General features: G+C 35.6%; 1 protein-coding gene across 1 annotated transcript; it reads right to left on the bottom strand.

Annotated features, from left to right (window-relative positions):
• Window positions 1-19,603, bottom strand: LOC109091774 (progressive ankylosis protein homolog B). Its single transcript, XM_019105559.2, has 13 exons — window positions 19,478-19,603; window positions 18,794-19,331; window positions 14,945-15,161; window positions 13,304-13,422; window positions 12,233-12,316; window positions 11,772-11,942; window positions 11,469-11,603; window positions 9,576-9,668; window positions 6,012-6,107; window positions 4,288-4,417; window positions 2,841-2,964; window positions 2,606-2,705; window positions 1-1,394 (listed from the first exon to the last, which is right to left on the bottom strand). The coding sequence occupies exons 2-13, from the start codon at window positions 18,887-18,889 to the stop codon at window positions 1,254-1,256; spliced, it is 1,506 nt and encodes a 501-aa protein (XP_018961104.1). The 5' UTR covers window positions 18,890-19,331; window positions 19,478-19,603; the 3' UTR covers window positions 1-1,253.
• Between the last annotated feature and the right edge of the window lie 89 nt (window positions 19,604-19,692).

The following is a 19,692-nucleotide window of genomic DNA, read 5'->3' as shown; positions in this document are numbered from 1 at the left end:
CTCTTTTCTCCATTTTAATAGAAGACAGAACATAAGAACCTCACCATAGACCACTTTAAACCACATTTTCACTGTTTAATGAGAGGACTGAAGACTTTCTTTTTGAACTGTAATAATTGTTTCTATCATGACTTTGCATTGTCCAGGAAATCTCAAATACAGAACAAGCTCAGCCAGACTTCACTATCATCTAAATGAAACAAACACTGGCTTAAAACATCCTTAGTAGCTGTGTATCATTGTTTCATGGAGAAACTTGAAAAAAACAGCTAATTAGGGAGGGATCATTAATCAGACTTTATAGTACTTTAAAATTTTCCATCACGAACGTCCTGAGATACAAAATAAATGCCCAAAAATGAATTACGATTAAAAAAAAAAAAATTCAATAGACGTGATTATGAAAACACACAGTCCAATTCTTTCTTTTCCTACAATATACAGAGTTTACAACATCACCCGTACAAAATGTATCATATTTTATACACCTACAACATACGGTATGTATATTTAAAAAAATAGGTCCTCTAGATGACCCATAAACTTCAACCATTTGTCACTCTGAAAGTGTTGTTTTCTAAGATGTCCATCAAATTCATTCTCAATTACAATAAAAATCTGTAATATATATATATATATTTATATCCTCTGTTGACATTTCTTGTAATGATAAAAGGCAAAAAAAAAAAAAAAACACGTTGAAACTGGGCAGTAACACAGGTCACTGCCTCTGAACCTCAAAATTGTATCAAGTCTGTTCTTTCAGTAAAATATTAGAAGTGAAGAAGAAACAGAAAATACATTCCAAGTGGATGATGTAACTGCATTTAGTATAGTCTTTCCTTTGAAGATTCATAGCGTGTAGGACGGCAGCACAATAAAGATCAGCATACAGAAAAAAAATAGCAGTTAATGCACAACATTGCTTTGGTACAAATTGATATCTTCACTGTCCTGCATCAGAAAATAAAATCTCCCGACGGCAGCTGGAAGACGCATGTACGCATTTGTATGTATGAGTGTGTACTGTAACATAGATATGCTGCAGCAGACGACTGTAGTCTTGACGACTGATATCTAAATCTCCCTCTGTGGTTATTTGAACTGTGTGCACTGAAAAGGTGAGCTAGACTCTTGCTTCGGCAGGAGGGGAAGGGCAGCAGCAGGGGACAGTAAGCAATAAGAACACTGCCCGAGAAAGCAAGAAGGCCCTGATTCCCACAATGCATCCTGCTCAGCCTAGAATCCACTGCTCAGTCTTCCTCCAGCTCTTCCTCATCCTCTTCTCTAAACTCCACGATGTCGTCCACGCGGTCCCTGCCCCTGTACTCGTTCATGGGGGCAGAGTCCTCCCCATCGATGGTCATGTCTTCATCGGAGTCTTTCTTTTTCTTCTGTGTGAGCAGAAAGAAAAATGCTAATCATCTTTCCCCAAAGCATGGGCGTTTAATTTATGAAACACAGAGCAAACAAAATTGTTTAAATCATTCATAAAAGCCATTCTTACATAAGAATTATTTACAAAGGTTTTTCAAAAGTTTTTTGTAGAAGGAGTTTGAAATATTAAAATTGAATTTACAAATCAAAAGTGGAGTTGTGAAATCATAATTTAATGGGATTTCAGTTCAATTTCATAAAATAACTAATAAATGTATAGTGTAACGTACACTGTTGTTGTTTTTTTATGTGTTTGCAAATAATTTATTATGCTCACCAGGGATGCATTTATTTGATTCAAAATACTATATTATTTCAATTTAGAGTAACTGGTTTCTATTTGAAAACATTTTGAAATGCAATGTATTCATGTGATGGCAAAATATTAAGTGTCCACATGCTGATTTGGTGCTCAAGAAACATTTATTACTATCAGTGTTGAAGTGTTGAAAAACCTTTTGTAACATCATCAATGTCGTGACTGTCATCTATGATCAAATGAATGAATCGTTGCTGAATAAAAGTATTAATTTCTTTAAAAAAAAAATCATACTAACCCTAAACCTTTGAACAGTAGTGTATACACACATGAAACCACTGATTTTACAGACAGCTATTCTATTTAATGAATTGCATAAAATTACAGCAATTAAAAATGTGACAATCTGCCTTCATATAAATAAGACACATCTCAAACTGACATATATGAAAACAAATCCTTGTTATGAGGACACAGTTCAACATTTTGGTAAATAAAATCTACCTCCATGAAATAGCTGAACCTTGTCTTATATCTCAGTGTGCTTTATTGTGATAAATAATAAAGTTCACTCAACAGCTGTAGGAAAAAATAGGTTGGAAGACTGAATTATTGAACTTTGAAACCAGCATACAAAACCACTGCTAGAGAAAACACATTTATGTAACTGGACTTTTGATTCAAGACTTTATGGTTATTGAAATAACTACCCTCAGTCTCCTGTATGTGTGTGTGCTTAAAATATACTATACACTATTGAAATGAACATGTTTGTAGTTTTATGTCTGTGAAGTTGCCACAGCAGTGCACAGATGTATTGTTAAAAGGTACACTTTAATTGTATTTACTAATCAAATAAAAAGCAGTTGTATCATTAGAAAAAACCTACAGGCTTTGGTGTTATTGTACCTGTTTTCGGTAGACATAGCATGATGCGATTGCAACCATAGTAGACTCTCCAAGGAAACCAGCCAGCAGCGATCCAACACCAAGTGTGGCTCCGTGTACCCTGCACAATTTGAAGCACAGAAAGTTTCCAAATACAGTCTAACAGATTTTATTCTACAATCTGATGCACTGAAGTACAACGACTAGTGACCTATATGCTTCAACATTTGAGTACAGTTAAACACAACAAACTTACCCCATGTAAGGCAGCACTATGAGACTGGTGATGAGGACAATGATGCGGAGGACAGAGCTGGGCGCCAGGACGAAGGTCTTCTTCAGGGTCATGAGCCAACCAGTCAGGTGAGCACGAATCGTCACTGATGATAAAAAAAAAAAAAAAGTTTATGCAAATTTGGTCTCAAGCAATCACGTGAAAACATATTTTACATCCCAGTTATTGCTATCAGTACATTTCAATTTGATGGTACTTTGAGCTATCATTGTGGTTCTTTCTCTCTTAGTTTCTGTAGTCCTGGAGGCATCGTGACTGAAGCATGACCACTCTTGACCTTTGCCTTTTCAAAAGGCATTTTCAAAGATAAAAAAACAGTCCTCCTATGTCCATCTGTCCATTTGACGATGCACTGCACATCAGACCCTGAATCATGCATTTTTTTGAGAATGTGCAGCTACTGAACTTTGCAGAAAGGTCAGCAGATTTCCTCAGAATTTGAACATGGGACATTCACAAAGATCAATCTATACTACTGTTCAAAAGTTTGGGTCAGTAGGATTTTTTTTCTTTTTTAAAGAAATTAATACATTTATTCTGCAAGGACACACAAAGACACATTAATTTGATCAAAAGTAACAGTAGACATTTCAAATATTACAAAAATTTATATTTATAAAATGCTGTTTTTTTAATTTTCAAAGAAAAAAAAAAGAAAAATCACAGTTTCCATAAAACAGCACAACTTATAAGAAATGAATTGTAAGAAATTAATAATAAGAAAGAAGATGATTAAGAAATTAATAATAAGAAATTACTCTTGAGCAGCAAAAAATATTATAATGATTTCTGAAAGATCACACGATTCTAAAAATTCAGCTTTGCCATCACAGGAATAAATTACATTTATTTTAAATTGTAATAATATTTTACAATATTACTGTTATTTACTGTATTTTTGATCAAATAAATGCAGCCTTGGTAAAAAATTAAATAAATAAAAGCCAAACCCAAATTTTTTCAACAATAGTGTATTTTTGCTATTTCGGGTGTAGCTGTGGCCTAATGGTTAGAGAGTTGGACTTGTAACCAGAAGGTCGCAGGTTCGCTCTCTTCCAACTTCAATACCCATTGAGCAAGGCACTGAACCCCCAGTTGCTCCCCGGGTGCTGGATATAGCTGCCCACTGCTCCGGGTGTGTGTTCACGGTGTGTTCACTTCTCACTGCTCCATTAATACACTTGTAATCTTTAAATTTAAAACTATATGTATGGGTTACCATACTTGGCAAATGTCACGACTTTCACTTGATTATACTTTCTGATTCCATTAAGACTGTTGTAATCTTAATGGTTAAAACTATACTTTTTTATGTCCTTTTCTTTGGATGTTAAAAGAAGTACACAGATGTCCCCTCAAAATAATTTAGAATGCTTGTTTTTATAGAAATTGACTTAAAGTGCAATACCTGGAATGGGAAAGAAGGAGAAAATTCGTAAAGGGGTGACACACAGCTCAGCAAAGGCATGATCTACTCCAATGATGTCCACCAGGATCCTCTCAGAAATGTGTGGTGCCCAGAACACTACAAAACAGAGCTGCACAGAGAAAGACACACTACCTGAAGGGAGCTATCCAGACATGACATAAGGAATCTCGAATTAGAAAAATGTTAAATAATAAAAAGATAAATAAAATAAAATAATAACTCTCAATCCATCATAGTAAAATATAATGCAGTTACCTAGAAATAGGGTAAACCAAAAATAGGTTATTCTGGTTATTTCTGTGAAATGGCACTCTGGTTTTTCTGGTTATCTAGGGTAATGTAATATCATAGTATGCATGTTGATTTTAGATCCAGTACACATAAGCAAGTATATTATACTTACCCTCTTCACAGAGCTATCAAAACACTATCATTTACACTCATAACTGTTTATATCTACAGTGTCTGGCCGGAGAAAAAAACCTTTGAAATGGTATACAGCTCTGGAATTGGAAGTTTGTGCACAGATACACATGACCAGACAAGCTGGCACAAGGAGAACCAACCATCAATGATACTTTATTTACAATAAAGTCCTAGGGGAAATGCAACTTTTATGAAAAAGAAAAAAAAATTGTTAACACAGAATCTTGATGCCTTTGAGTGATTTAGATAAACTAAGAACCCCCAGTATCCATCCATAGCAATGCATTCATGCAACATTTCACTTAAGAGGAGAACATCTGGGCAAAACTATACAGCGATTACATAAGAGATTAAACAGAAGCATTGCTGTATGAGTGACACAGACTCATACAATCATGATTCTCCCTCCATATCACTGACAGAAAGGTGAAATTGTGGTATAAAAATGATAGCTGTAGTGTAATACTATGAAGGCTTTAATCTAGGTCAGGAAGGGAAGATCTGACCCCGTTACAGAGGCAGAGAGCATCAATTAATCATTTAGACTGACTCTAAAAGCACTCACAATATCAAGTCACTCTGTCCTAATGCACTCCTTATGGCTTTAAAACTACGTGTTTAGTAGCTAAATAAGCTGAATAAAAACTGCATTTTTTATATTCAGGGGACAAATGGAAAAATTAAAAACTGAATTATAAGGAAATGTTTACAGATTAGTGTGATGTGTACAGATTAGGCTAGTGTGGAAGAGAAGCTGTAAATGGCAACGAAGCAACAGAACTCATACTACCCATATTCATACTGTATAGAGCAGGGGCGGCGAACGTCGGTCCTGGAGAGCCGCAGCCCTGCAGAGTTTTGCTTCAGCCCTAATCAAATACACCTGAACAAGCTAATCAGGGTCTGAAGGGTTACCAGAAAGCTACAGGCAGGTGAGTTTTATTTAGGGTTGGAGCTGAACTCTGCAGAGCTGCGGCTCTCCAGGACTGACACACGCCACCCCTGGTATAGAACATACTTTGTTAATGGTCACAAATTAAGTTTCAAATCAAATGTAGTACAGAAAGCTCTATCTACCACACTTTCATCTTCCTGCTTTCCATATACGGGCTGCTATGACTGACAGTTAGAAATATCCTCCTTCTGATTGGCTAAACAAGAATATGACTCCCACAGCACCTTTAAACTTGCTGAACCTCAGTAACCGCTGTTACCAAAATATGAAACCAGTCTTATTAAAGCCAGACGGAGAGAGAAGAGAATGTGGATGAACTTACTGTTATAGAAAGAGCCAAACAAACAAAAGTGAAGCGCTTGATGTGGGACTTAGTCACAACTGTACCACTGCTGGCTAACTTGTTGCTTGGGTTATTCTGGAAAATAAGAACAAAGACAAGCAGCAGATGTCAAGAAAGCAGTTCATTTCTTTGTCAGAAAAATGTGCAATGTAAGAGGGCTGTTTTGAGCATTTAGAATTTTTTTTTTTAATAAAATTATAATTTAACAAAGCAACATTACATAAAATTGATCAAAAGTGATTTTATTTTTAATCACCACTGTTCATTAAAGTCTAAAAAAAGGTTTCACAGTTTCCACAAAAATATTAAGCAGCCGAACAGTTTCAACACTGATGATGATAAGAATTTCTTGACGACCAAATCAGGATATTAGAATTATTTCTGAAGGATCACATGACACTGAAGACTGGAGTAATGACTGCAATGAATGAAAATTCAGCATTGGCATCACAACAATAAATTACATTTTAAAATATATTAAAATAGAAAACTAATTTTAACGGAGTGTCTATTTACACTAAGTGCCAATAGCCTGCCTTGTTGGCAGAGGCTATTTACACTAACTCCGCCCACCAACGTGCAACTGGGACAGGCAACACTGAAAAAAGACACTTGTTAAACAGCATTCTAAACAATCGACCTGAGTTCGAACCCGCCTTTTGTCGAACTTTTTTTCTCCCTTTTCGAATCTCATATCGCATCGGAAAGGTGTTTATTTTCAATAAAAATGAAGGAAATAAATAAAAAAGTTGAAAATAAAGTATCAGGTAGAGTTAGGGTAGGTGTAGGGAGGGCTTTATTATCCCAACAAGGTGGCATCCATTTAATAATTTGAATTACAATTATAATTTACAATTATCAATTTTATTTTGATATGTTTCAATACGTTTATTATTGCGTACTGTTTTATAATGTACTACAATACTGAGGTGCAGATAATTGCCACTATGCAATAAGTAGTATAAACAGATGAAAATCTTGCTATTTTAACAGTGTAAATAGAATCTATAGTTATTTGCACTGTAAATAGCCATATCGTTAAAACATACTGCAATTTTCACTTAGTGTAAATAGAATCCATCCCTATTTGCACTTAGTGTAAATAGTATCTGTCGCTAAGAAAACATCAGTTTCCCGCACATAGACTTTACTTGGGTGGGCTGCCCCGGTATATTAACGACCGTCCAAGTATATTTCCCCTTTATTATATTTATCCTCTTATACTTTTTTTTGTCCGCCCGAAATAATGAAACCATCTGCGATCGATTAACTAGTGGAAAATCTCCCCTCGCCCTTCACGTTTCACATCTGCTCGTTCTGTGTGTGCGAGAACTGTTACTCTCACTGGCATTCCCACGTGCGCTGCAGAGGTGCCGTGGATACTTCACCGACAAAGACAGGACTCGACACTGCGGGTGCTTCAGTCATATTTACGACTAAAAATATATGTGAACGAACTGTAAAATGTTTTTTAGGAGCACGTGTGCGAATAAAGCAAAATTCCTCCGGGTGAGTTTTCTTAAATTAAATAATGTCATAAAAAGTCTTCAATGCATAAAATGGTAAAACAAACGCCTTAATAATCATTTTAAGACGTCTTATATTTTGGGGATAGAAAAACATAAATCGCGATACAACATATTGATTATAAACCTTCAAAAGGCTATGATTTCATAAAAAAATAAATAGAATGTGCAACAGCGCTTCAGACCGCTTCAATGTGGATTGCAATCAATGTGGGTGCACATGTAGCCTATACCAAGCGATTGCTTATGTACTCGAGTTGATTAATTGTGACAATAATCCATGACCTTTATATAATGTTTTAGACGGTTGTAAGAATGCATATTTTATCTCTCATCTGAAGTATCAGCCCGCAATAGTATAGACGTTTCAAAATGAGAGTCCCGGTATTTCGGGCTTGTTTATAATTAAAAGTCACATGTTAAGATAATTTTTTTTTTTTGATATTTTGGATACACAATAAATTGTATTTAATTTAATTTTCATTTAATTAATAGATTTATAAACAATTGTTTCTGATATTATTCAATATATAGATTTAGTATCAGAAAAATATGTCCCATTCACTGAGACACTATTTGACAAAGCAAGGAGAACTCTACCATTTAAATGCTGCAATTCTGCATCATTTACAATGCACAATAATGCATAATATGAGTATGTTATTCGATGTAATAGTAGCCTATTTAATTAATATTAATTGAATTAAAAAAATAATTAAATTAAAATATAAAAAAAAAAAAAAAAAAAAACACACATTATTTGTTATTCATCACATGCAGCAGACAATTTTTGTGCCGTGAGTAATAGGATGATTTTCCACCCATGGGTACCACAGCAAGTATATTTCAAACCTGTGGGAACCACTGAATAAGCTATTTGTACTTAGTGTAAATAACATCTAATTGCTATTTACACTTAGTGTAAATAGAATTTATCACTAAGAAAATAAATATGTTATTTGCACTTAGTGTAAATAGAATATAATTGCTATTTACACTTAGTGCAAATAGCCACTGCCTAATTTTAAATTGCAATAATATTTCACAATCTTACAGTTTTTACTGTATTTTTGATTAAATAAATGCAGCCTTGGTGAGCATAAGTAACTTCTTTAAAAAAAAAAAAAAAAAAAAAAAAAAAAAAAAAATATATATTATATATATATATATATGACCCCAAACATTTGAACAGCAGTGTAGTTATTCTAGGGCAAATTCATTAAACATTATAAACCCAAAACAAATTAACTAAACAGTATATCATTTTTATTGATAAAAGTATTAGCTACAGTTAGCCAGACACCTGAGTCCAGAGAATGTTCCCTCACTTCCCGAGGACTTCCTAATCATGGATCCTGCTGATCCTTTTTCAGAATCAGAATCAGAAAGAGCTTTATTGCCAAGTATGCTTACGCATACAAGGAATTTGTTTTAGTGACATAAGCTTCCAGTACACAGAGACAACAACAACACACATAAAAAAAAAAGAAATTGCAAATAAATAAATTGTGTGAACAGTTGTGCTATAGATGATAATGGAATAGAATAGAGTAAGATGCAGAGATGTACTTGGATGGAGGGGTAACAAATAAATATAAGATTCTCAGGGCAAACATCCATAAATAACACCATACTACTGTGCGTCTTTTTAATTACAGTCTCTGGGACTCTAGCTGCAGCTCTGTCTCCATGAACCCACTCTGTTTACCCAAAAAATAATTGCTTTGTCATGAAGTAAAACAAGATAATAGACATACTGCAGCATTAGCACACAGAAAAGGTGGAAGATATAAACTAATTTTGTCATCCAGTTAGACAATGTGGTATAAATAAAAAGCAAATAAACCACACTGACTCCTTTTCCTGGTCTTTCAGGCAGGATACTGGGAGAAGAAAGTTGAAAGCTGTCATTTTAACTCAAGTATATATGTGGAGGATGATCAGTATTAAACATTCAGAGAACTGTATGATTAAAGATTAAAAACATGTTAGTTTAAGGTAAAACAACAACACTTACCTTGTCAAATGCAGGGTAAATAGCTCTGAGTTCAGTGAGCCATCCATATGGCATATGACCCACTGGATATGTTGCTGTGAGAACTGCGACTGCCTGGAAAACAATGGTGAGATGATGGTAACATTAAACACCCACAATTTCATCTGTTTATAATGAATGTTTCTATTGTAGAGGAGCTGAGTGACGTAAAATATTTCTGACATCTAGGCACCAAGCAACTAACTGACAATAAAGCTTGTTTCATCATTACAGATATTGTTTAACCCCTTAACTGTCACCGTCCCACCTGTGGGACGCTTGGCGCTCTTTTTTTGTTGTCCTTTTTTCTCTATAAAATATTTTAGTAATCATCATAAATTATTATCATTTGAAAGCTTAGAAGCCCAAGATTTCTGTGAAAACCATTTTGAAATTGCGTTACCATGGAAAATGGTAATTAAAATCTTATGGTCTCCTCCCACCTTAGGGGGCAGTGTCAAGTACATATTACAACATTACGGTCTTTTAGAATCAAAACTTTTATAATCTTGGCAACAAACATATCATTGGAAAGGTCTGAGTCTCAGGATTCCATTTTTGGTGGTTATTTTGAGTATTGAAGTAAAATTGACAGAGAAATTGGGAAAAAATCATTTGTAAACAAAATTCAAAGGAGTTTTTGATGGCTCCCGGTGGCTCTTTGTGGTTGACGCCCTAAATAAAATCTCACAGGAACCTCAATTTTTTGCATATCAACTTCAAATTGGAACATAACTATTTAGACACAAAGGGTTTAATTTTATACCAATTTTAGAGTAAAACCTGTCATGTAAAATATTTAATAATAAATAAAATTAAAAATATATAGCGCATTTTATTTACAGTACATTTAAACTTCTATAACTTTTCGATACTTTAATTTCTTGAAAAAAATCCACTTTTGCCAAAATCTGCTAATTTTCTTCTTTAAAAAGAGACCAACCTATCTATATTCCAAAGTGTTCATTTTAAAATACAACAATTTAAGTTTGGATAGTGCTTTGAATGCCCTATTTAAAAAATGGGGGGTGATACAGTTTTTATTTAAAGAGTTATTAAAGTTAGGTCCGAGGGAGTATTATAGTATTTATTCAGTGGTAAAGTTGGCCAATACAACTATGATGAAATGAGTTTTATCCAGTGTTATTTTAGAATTAATTATATACTATTATAGTATTTATCAATACTTTGAATAAGCTTTTATTTTTGTTTTCATTTATATCTTAGATTTTTTTATTAATTTTATTATTTTAGTATGTGCTTTTCCAGTTTTATTATTTTTTGTATTTTTTAAATATTTCTAATTAGCTTAAATTATTTTACTTCAGTGTTACTTTTAGTAATTTTAGTACTTTATCTTAAATTTATTTTATTTCAGATAGCTGCCAAGGCAACATTTCTAAAAATTTTTAGTTTAAGTCTACTATCATCTTTCATCTAATATTTATATTTCACTTTATTTCAGGATTATTTCAATTACTGAAAACAATTTTTAATAGTTTTAGTTTACAGTAACAACTGGTTTTATTCACTGGATGCGTAATTAAATATTGACACTATATATGCATTTTCCATTTCTATAGTCAAAATCATAAATGTCACAATTCTTATTAAAGTGCTGCTCTGTTTTCATCTGATGGCATTTCAGTTAAAATAAAAACTGGTGTCAGCATAGAAAAAAAAAGTTTCCCTATCCATCTCGGTACATTTTCACAGCAAAAGAAGCTGAATTTAGCTGTGAATTGCTAAATGTAAGTATTAGCTAAATATTCACACATATGCTGTTTCTAAATGATTGAAAATATTGATAGTGACTGTAATTTGATATCTAAATACTGTAAAGGCATGCATGTTCTTGCCATGGGACACACTAACCTCTGTGGCAGCTGTGCTTCCTTTCAGATCCCGTGACACAAACAGGTTGACGATAGGTCTGCTAATCCTCTGCGTAGCCAGGATGAGAGCCAACGGCCACCAAAAGTTCAGCATCTTTTTAATAGTGGCATCACCCTATTACACAGAATGAGGCTCTGTATATAGCACAGTTTTAGGATTCTCACAGGTTTCTCACAAGAAATAATGAGTATTGAAAACCAATAATCTGACCAATGTAGCTGTGATACTGAACTGAGAAGGTCACATAGGTTGAATTGGTGTAAAGAGAGTCACTGGACATACCCCAACCTCAGGTCCACTGGAGTCTGGGATGTTGTCATGAACGTTCCTGTAGTAACCCAAACCAACAACAGTGAAGCGTACAAAGGCGCCCATATACAAAGAAAGGATTGGGATCAACAGGGGCTCCACACACTCCAGGTGACTGTGAAGCAAAATAGCGACAAACACAACCTAGAGAGAGAGAGAGAGAGGCACAACTCTGTAATCTGATTACAATGACAGTGATAAATATAGCCATTCTCGTGGCACATACAGACTCTATTATTAATTCAAACCCAAATACGTCATTAATAAAAACAAATTACGCCATGCCTATGACATGCACAAACCCATTATCTTCACTTCAGTTATCCTTCATACACAACTATATTCACATTCTCATAAACATACCAATACAGAAAAGAGTGTAAGAAGACATAAGTCAAGCAATGAAATGCTGATTTGATGAATCTGAGACATACCTGTGCAACGACATCAGAAATAGACGCACATCCCACCAGGATACTGTGCTTGTGCTTCAGAAGGATTCCAGCATGAGTCCATGCCTGAAACCACAGACATGAGCTTACTGTCACTTGCACAATACAATATGCTAATCCAGGCCAAGCACTCTTTAATGGATAGAAAGAAATGGAGCAGGGAACCCTGTTACATATTATATTAAATTGTGGGTGTATTTTAGTCCTATAGTACCATTTTTGTTATTATATACTATACTGATTGTAACCTTGCAAAGCCATTAAAGCATTATTCATGAGTTTTATTTTACAGTATACATTACTGTTCAAAAGTCTTGGTTTGGATTTTTCAAGGCATTCATTTAATCAAAACTTAAGAAAAAACAGCAATATTGTGAAAAATATGTTTACAATTTAATTCATTCCTGTGATTGAAAAGCTGAATTTTCAGCAGCCATTACTCCAGTCTTCAGTAATCATTCTAATACGTTGCACATATGTTGCTAATTCTAAACAAGATCCTTAATCTTTTTGTGGAACCGTAATTCATTTTTTTTAGGATTCTTAGCATTTATATGAAATAGAAATCAATGACTTTTGTATTGACTACGAAAAAAAGTTGTAGAACTTTAGCTTCTTAATTTTAGTTTTGTTAATACTGTATTTTTCTTTCATGTAAATTTCCATTTGTTCACAGTAAAAAAAAAAAAAAATTAAAAACTTTCTGAGTTCAAGCAATCATTAGCAACCCCCCTGCAATGCCACATTTCATCCCCTAGAGGTCATGGACCCCCTGTTATCTGGGTACACTCTCTTGAGACTTAACACTTTAAACAAAACACTGCTGCAGCTTAACCTCCATTGAGAGGCACAGGATGTTCGCGTGGGCTGTTATTCATTCAGAGGAGCTTGATGGCTTTCCAGATCTGAATTGGCTCTGATGCACGCTGGCTTATACACACATACTCCATGCCATCTGTGCCTGGCAGATGAGCCAGATCTGGCGGTCAGAGGAAGAACACATTATGACACTACAGCTAAATATCCAGGGTTGAGACGTCACCATACACTCACCATGGCGTCAAGTAAAGGAAAAGCAGCCAGATAGAGAAACGCCTTCCGGGTCTTACTCCCCACAGACTCATCCACATGATGCAGTTTGTTAATGATGTAATAGCCCAGATTTGTGTAGGCTAAACAAGGAAAAGTGAGAACAAGATGAATATGTATTATAATAAATAATTATATAACATGATATTCAACATTATGGATTTGCTGCCAAAATTGGCACAAATAACATACAAGGACAGAGTAATATAATATAATATAATATAATATAATATAATAATAAATATAATATAATATAATATAATATAATATAATATAATATAATATAATATAATATAATATAATATAATATAATATAATCTGTAGGCTTCAGCATTCCCACAACATGACACAGAACAAGCTGTTTGGAGAATGGATGGAAAGTAATGTAATGTAATATAATAGAAAAAAATATGGCTTTGCTGTTAAAACTAAAACAAATAACATGCAAGGATACATAAGTTCTAATATAATATAACAAAAGATATAATATCATATATTTTTGACTGTTTTGCTGCTAAACTTTGTACAAATAACATGCAAGGAAATAGAAATTCTCTTGTTTCTCATTTCTCCTGTGTCTTTTCACTTTTCCCAGGAATGTGTGCAGTGACGTGATCCACAGATGGATGCCACCGCTCTACCAAACTCTCTGACTGCACAAATGGCCATAATATGTCTGAGACCACACTCAAGATGATAGAGAGTGTCCATGTTATGCTAACAGACCATAAGTCCTTCATTTAAAAGCACACCATTACGTGTGGTAGACAGGAGGTGGCTTAGTGATTAAAAATTCCTGCCTTCTTCCAAGAAGGTGGTGGTTTCTATCCTATATCCCTCAGGGTTACCGTGGTAACATTCTTTCTCCATGCACTCATAGCAGTAACTGCCATATGGGCACTGCTGAGCGGCTGAAAATGGCTCTGATTTCTTGCTCTGTATATAAAAATGGCTATTTGACTAAATGCAAATGTATTTAGGGTAGAGAAGCTGACGTATTTTTAGGGTAAATATCCTTTATTGTTCAATATTGTATAAATAGACTGTTTCAAGATGAGTGGGCCATTTTTAACCACATCCCACAAACTTAAGTATTTGTAATTTGGTAAATATGGGTGGCAGAACTTATTTCCTGCCGAGTAGGAGTGCAGTACTTTGCACAATTTGTTTAATGACAATATAATCATAGAGGGTGAACGAAAACCCGAAAATAAATGGTGATCTACCTGTGAGCTTGAATAGAGTTTGTTTGAGAGACGCCTCTCCATTCACAGAGAACACAGAACAGGCATGTAGTGACCTGGCAAAAAAGCCCTTCTGTCAACACAGTGGATGGGTCCGCGCATGGAATATAATGTTCTTTGTGCAATGAGTTTTTTTCCAGAGAACAGTTACATCTGCAGTGATGAGTGGGGTCTGAGTGATTCAGACCACTTGAGCTAAAAGGAGGTCCTTCTTCAATCATAACATTGCTGACTAAGCCTACCATTGTGACACGTTTGTTTAGAAAAGTGCAAAGTGATACGCTGTTCCCTGTACATTTAGTACAAACTAGACATGCAAGACCAGAAGTAGAGTGAGGAAATGATAGACTGACAGACTGACCAATAAGAGTGTGGAAAATGATAGCCACGGTTCCCGCGGTGACCATACAGAGGACTGCCTTGGTTCTGTCCCGTTTGCTGTTGACAAACACCAGCCCTACGTTCTTGAAATCGCTCATAGGGCCTGTGAAGAACTTCATGAGGGAGTAGGCCAGACCATAGCTGGCCAGCATTTCCACTGCATCCTCTTTGACTGTCGCAATACCTCTGTTCAAAGCCTACAGGGAAAGACAGAAATGATACAAATTCATCAGAAACACGATTTTTTAGCATCATAGAAGACAGATTAGTAGAGTGAGTGTTTACAAAAATACAGATAATCTAGATTTACATTTATCTTAAACATAATCTATTTTCTGATGTTGAGGGATGAAATGAAACTCCTCATGGGTTTCCTTTATTCACAAAGAGGGTTTTATACCCAAGATATACAGTAACTCTGTATCAATTGACTAAATGCCTTTCATGGCTTGTCCACCAGAAAAAGCTTGCTATACTGGATAAGTTCATGTTTCACTGATCCAGAATTTACTCTTTACAGAGTTTCTGTCTTTTAAAGCCACATATGTGTGAAAATACAAACTTTACAGTGTCACAATGCACCATGTTTCAGATGTCAAAACAATATTAAGCAACAGTCAAGCAGAAAGAGGAAGACTTGTTATAAAATTACATTTATTAATGGACCTTTCTCGAGAGAGACACCTGAAAACTGCGATCAGAATCAATAGTCAATGTAATCTTTAATGATGTGGAGCTACACCATCTCAATGATGACCAACTGTATTATGAACAATTTTACAGCTTTATCGTCACATGCCAGAATATATTCCCATCAACACATGAGAAGATGATATGGAAATGTGCCAGATGTCAAACCTGTTGGAGAATGCTAAGATGTACTTGCTCTAGAGCTGTAGGCGTTACTGCACAACTGAATAACCTTTAGTGCCCTGTCTTGACCTTGACTCTAACCTGGTGGCACCATTCTGTAATATTTGCCGTTTCAAGAGAACACTGCTTATGTTTAAATCTTAAGATTTCATTTGGATGATACAACAGCAGATTATCAGTTACAGAATTAGGAAGCAGCAAGACCTGTACAATAGCAGATAAAGTCAAAAGGATGTGTGAATGTACAGTTCTTCTCCTTATCTACTGCGTGACTCTGACTTTTTGTCTGCCACTTCATCTCTAACGCCTTAGAACAATGTGCAGAGAGATAATGATATTCTGTAACTGTGGGCAGACGGGCTCTTAGAGCTCCTGCTCCCATTTTTTTTTTCTTTCTGCCATTAGTGATTCTGAAAAACTAATTTGTATGTATCAAAAATCAAACAAATTCTTCAGTGTAGTGGCCATCAAATCCAATCTAATTTTAACATATTCTTATTTTATGCCCTATATTTACAAAAAAAAAAAAAAAAAAAAAAAATTAAGCGCGTTTACATGCATGTACTTAAGACGATTACGCTTAATAAGCCGAAAACGCACTTGGTCACGTAAACGCAGTAACCTGTTTTCTTTTATCGGAATAAGGTCATAATCGGCGTAAGCATAAACCGGTTACTGAAGTGCGCATGTGTGATGCGTGACAGGAACGCATCGTTAGTGCAGATTTAAGCGCATCTAGACCGAGCAAACGTCTTGTAGTAAAGAAAGAAGGAAATGTATCACAAAAGCAGACTTTTTCATGACTCAGAAAATTATAAAAATGTGTTCTCATCTCGTGCAGCAAAAGTGGAAGTAATTCAGTCACAATGCTGCGTTTTGTAACTGAATGAGAGGATAATATTCGTGCTGTAAGTTTCCCGACATGTTGCAAATTGCCATGTTGCAAGCTTAATTTATCATCACAACTGACAAATATATGGAATATCCTGAGTCAGATACGCAAATGAATGTATTTTGACGTCACTACAGGGTAATAACCGGATTTATTAATGAAGTAGCCTAATGTAATCGCAGCTTACTTGCGTTGTCAGGTTACTGATGTGCATGTAAACGGGGAAAACTGGTTATTTTAATAAGATGATATTTGTGAGTTATCAGCTTACATGTGCATGTAAACGTGCTCTTGAAGACTGAGGGATTGCATCAGCACACTACATTTCCTCCACAGCTGTCAAGTTTAGATTAAAGATCAACTGATAATGCATTTTACGGCCAATAACAATACAGATAATTAAATATTAAATATGTAAAACCAATTTGAAAGTTTTATTTCTGCTTTTGATACAATACAACCTTCTACATTGCGAATAAATCACTCACATAGCCTATGCGACTAAATTTTAATCTGGGCGACTAAATGATGTCTATCGTTAGCCATTGGCTAATAAATAGCCTACTTAGATTTTACTTGCCAGTGTGTGAGTTCGAGGCTAATATAAGTTTAGTACATATAAATTTTCACTCGCCGAACAGTGACAGAGTTTTGCTCTCCATCAAGCGATCTGTATTTTTTCAGTTCATCTCAAGGTATGCGCAGCACACCTGTATTTGACGCACTGTAAACTGCACCACGCTTCATGTAAACCATATTCTTTGTTATATTTTCCTGTCAAAATAACAGAGTTCATTTGGAATTATTCAGCTTTTAAAACCAAGTAGAAGATATAACCATTTCTCCGGTAGTGGGCGGAGCTAATGCGCAAACGGCAATCTCATTGGCTGGCGCTTATCTATGACCGTCCCTGTTTTGATTTCAGAAAATCAATTTGATGGAACGCTGACAACGTGATTAATATTCATAAACCCAGCAGCTCATCAATCCTAGTGCTTTGTATATTGTTAGTACAGTAGTAGAACTAGTAGTAGTTTTACCTTTTAAAAATAATTAGCCTACAATTATCTTTTTTTTTTTTTTTTTAAGAAATCCTGAATGGCCAACAATATCTTAAGCATCACCACCAGTCCAAAATTCAGTTCAAATGACAAATAAGCATTAATGAATTAGTTCATTATAAAAGTTCAATAATTATCCAAACAATACAGTATTAAAAATGGTATTAATTATTTGTAAACCTAATATTGAGGAATTCAATAACCAATTAGGCTGAAAAGGGTAAATATCTGAAAATCACTGGTCAAAACGATTGTCGTCTTTTCTAACTGTTAATTGTTTCAATAAAAAAAAGTTTATGCACAAATATTTGAGTTTAACATGACAATAAATGAATAACATATTTTTAAAAACAATGTGTCAAGATTTTTTTTTTTTTTATGGTACACTAATCTCAATTTTAAGAAAGACTTTCCATTATGCATAATGATTCATTAAAACGTCAGGAAGAAACATAAGAGCATCAAAATGATATGTGAATTACATGAATTAAACATTTAACCAGCCAATGGTTTAGGGGTTTTGTAGCCAAGCCATTTTAGACATGAGATGAATGTTATAAAAACTACACATTCGTTAATGGTTGACAAAAACAAGGCCAGTTCACGCAGAGGTGACAACAAAATCAGCCCATCCAAAAGTGCACATTCATCTCAGTCAGATTGCTTTTGCATTGTTCAGTGGGACACATGTTATTGGATGCGCTGTATGGCCAGCTGTTGACGAACACACCGCTGACCGGCTCCTGTTGTTTGTGATGATGCTTGTTTACGAAGGGCCGCCGTTTCAAAGTTTCCTTAGGAAATACAACCACAGGGTCGCCCTAACCTATAAATTACGTTAACAACATATTACCTATTCCGAAGCCGCTAATAAACAGACCTCTCATAGCGAGCAGGATGGCTGTGTGATGGATGCCATTGCTGCAGAGTCCAGCTCCAAGGATACACAACCAATCTTACGTCACGCAGCGCTGTATTTAACTCACAATTCATTCATACTTGCCTGTTCGCCGAGGTCGATGGCTATGTTGGTTATGGCCAGCGGCACCAGGAATCGGATGAGAGGCCAGTAGTGCGTGAGCGCTGGGAATTTCACCATGTTCGCCGGAAGGAGAGCAGCAGCACTGCCAACATCAGCTGCTCGGATCTAGAAGGATGCGAGGCCGGTCACAGCCAGTCGAGTTCTGAGTGTTTTCTAGCAGAAATCCGAAGAGATCAGGTCCGTCCCTGCCCTCCTACACAACAACAGCATCATAAACAATGATCTGGTGCATGGGAAAATAGGAGGGTCACCAGAAATTTCTGCTGACGGCTTCTCCATTGTTCACCCATCAGTGGAGAGAAAAAAAAAATACATATAATCGGCCGCGGAGATTAAGTGCGACACGAGTAGCTATAAAGCCGTATGCATGGAGTCGCTGTGCCAGCCGCTATTCTGCTGTAGATGGCCACTCGGTTAACTGTACTTAATCATCATCCTTCCCTTAACAACACGTGGGGGACGGTCGGCGCATAAAAGCCACTCCTCTTCTAGACGTCACCTGGTGCGTGCAGAAAAACACAGAAACTCACGGCTGAACAACACAGAGATGCCTAAAATAGAGTTCAGTCTCAGATAAGAGCATGCCAGATAGGTCAGAGCACGGCACAGGGGGATGAAACGGCCGTCTTCGTCCGCATATCTTACCTGCATGTAGGCCTACGTTCATCTGGCATGAAGTGTTAGCACAATAAATAAAACATCAAAATGAGACTTAAACGTCAAGACAAAATTTAAGTGACTCCTAGGAATCTCAGCGAAAACCGAACATCTTATTTATTTATTTTTTGTCGGCCAGCAGGTGGGGCTGCAGAGTGGGTAAGACACGCTTCTGCCTGACAGACTGTCAATTAAAGAGACCG

The sequence above is a fragment of the Cyprinus carpio genome, chromosome A2 (assembly GCF_018340385.1).
Source record: "Cyprinus carpio isolate SPL01 chromosome A2, ASM1834038v1, whole genome shotgun sequence".
In the NCBI taxonomy this organism is placed as follows: domain Eukaryota; kingdom Metazoa; phylum Chordata; class Actinopteri; order Cypriniformes; family Cyprinidae; genus Cyprinus; species Cyprinus carpio.
Note: the sequence above shows the minus strand (reverse complement) of the source record. Positions and strands in the feature narration are given on the sequence as shown.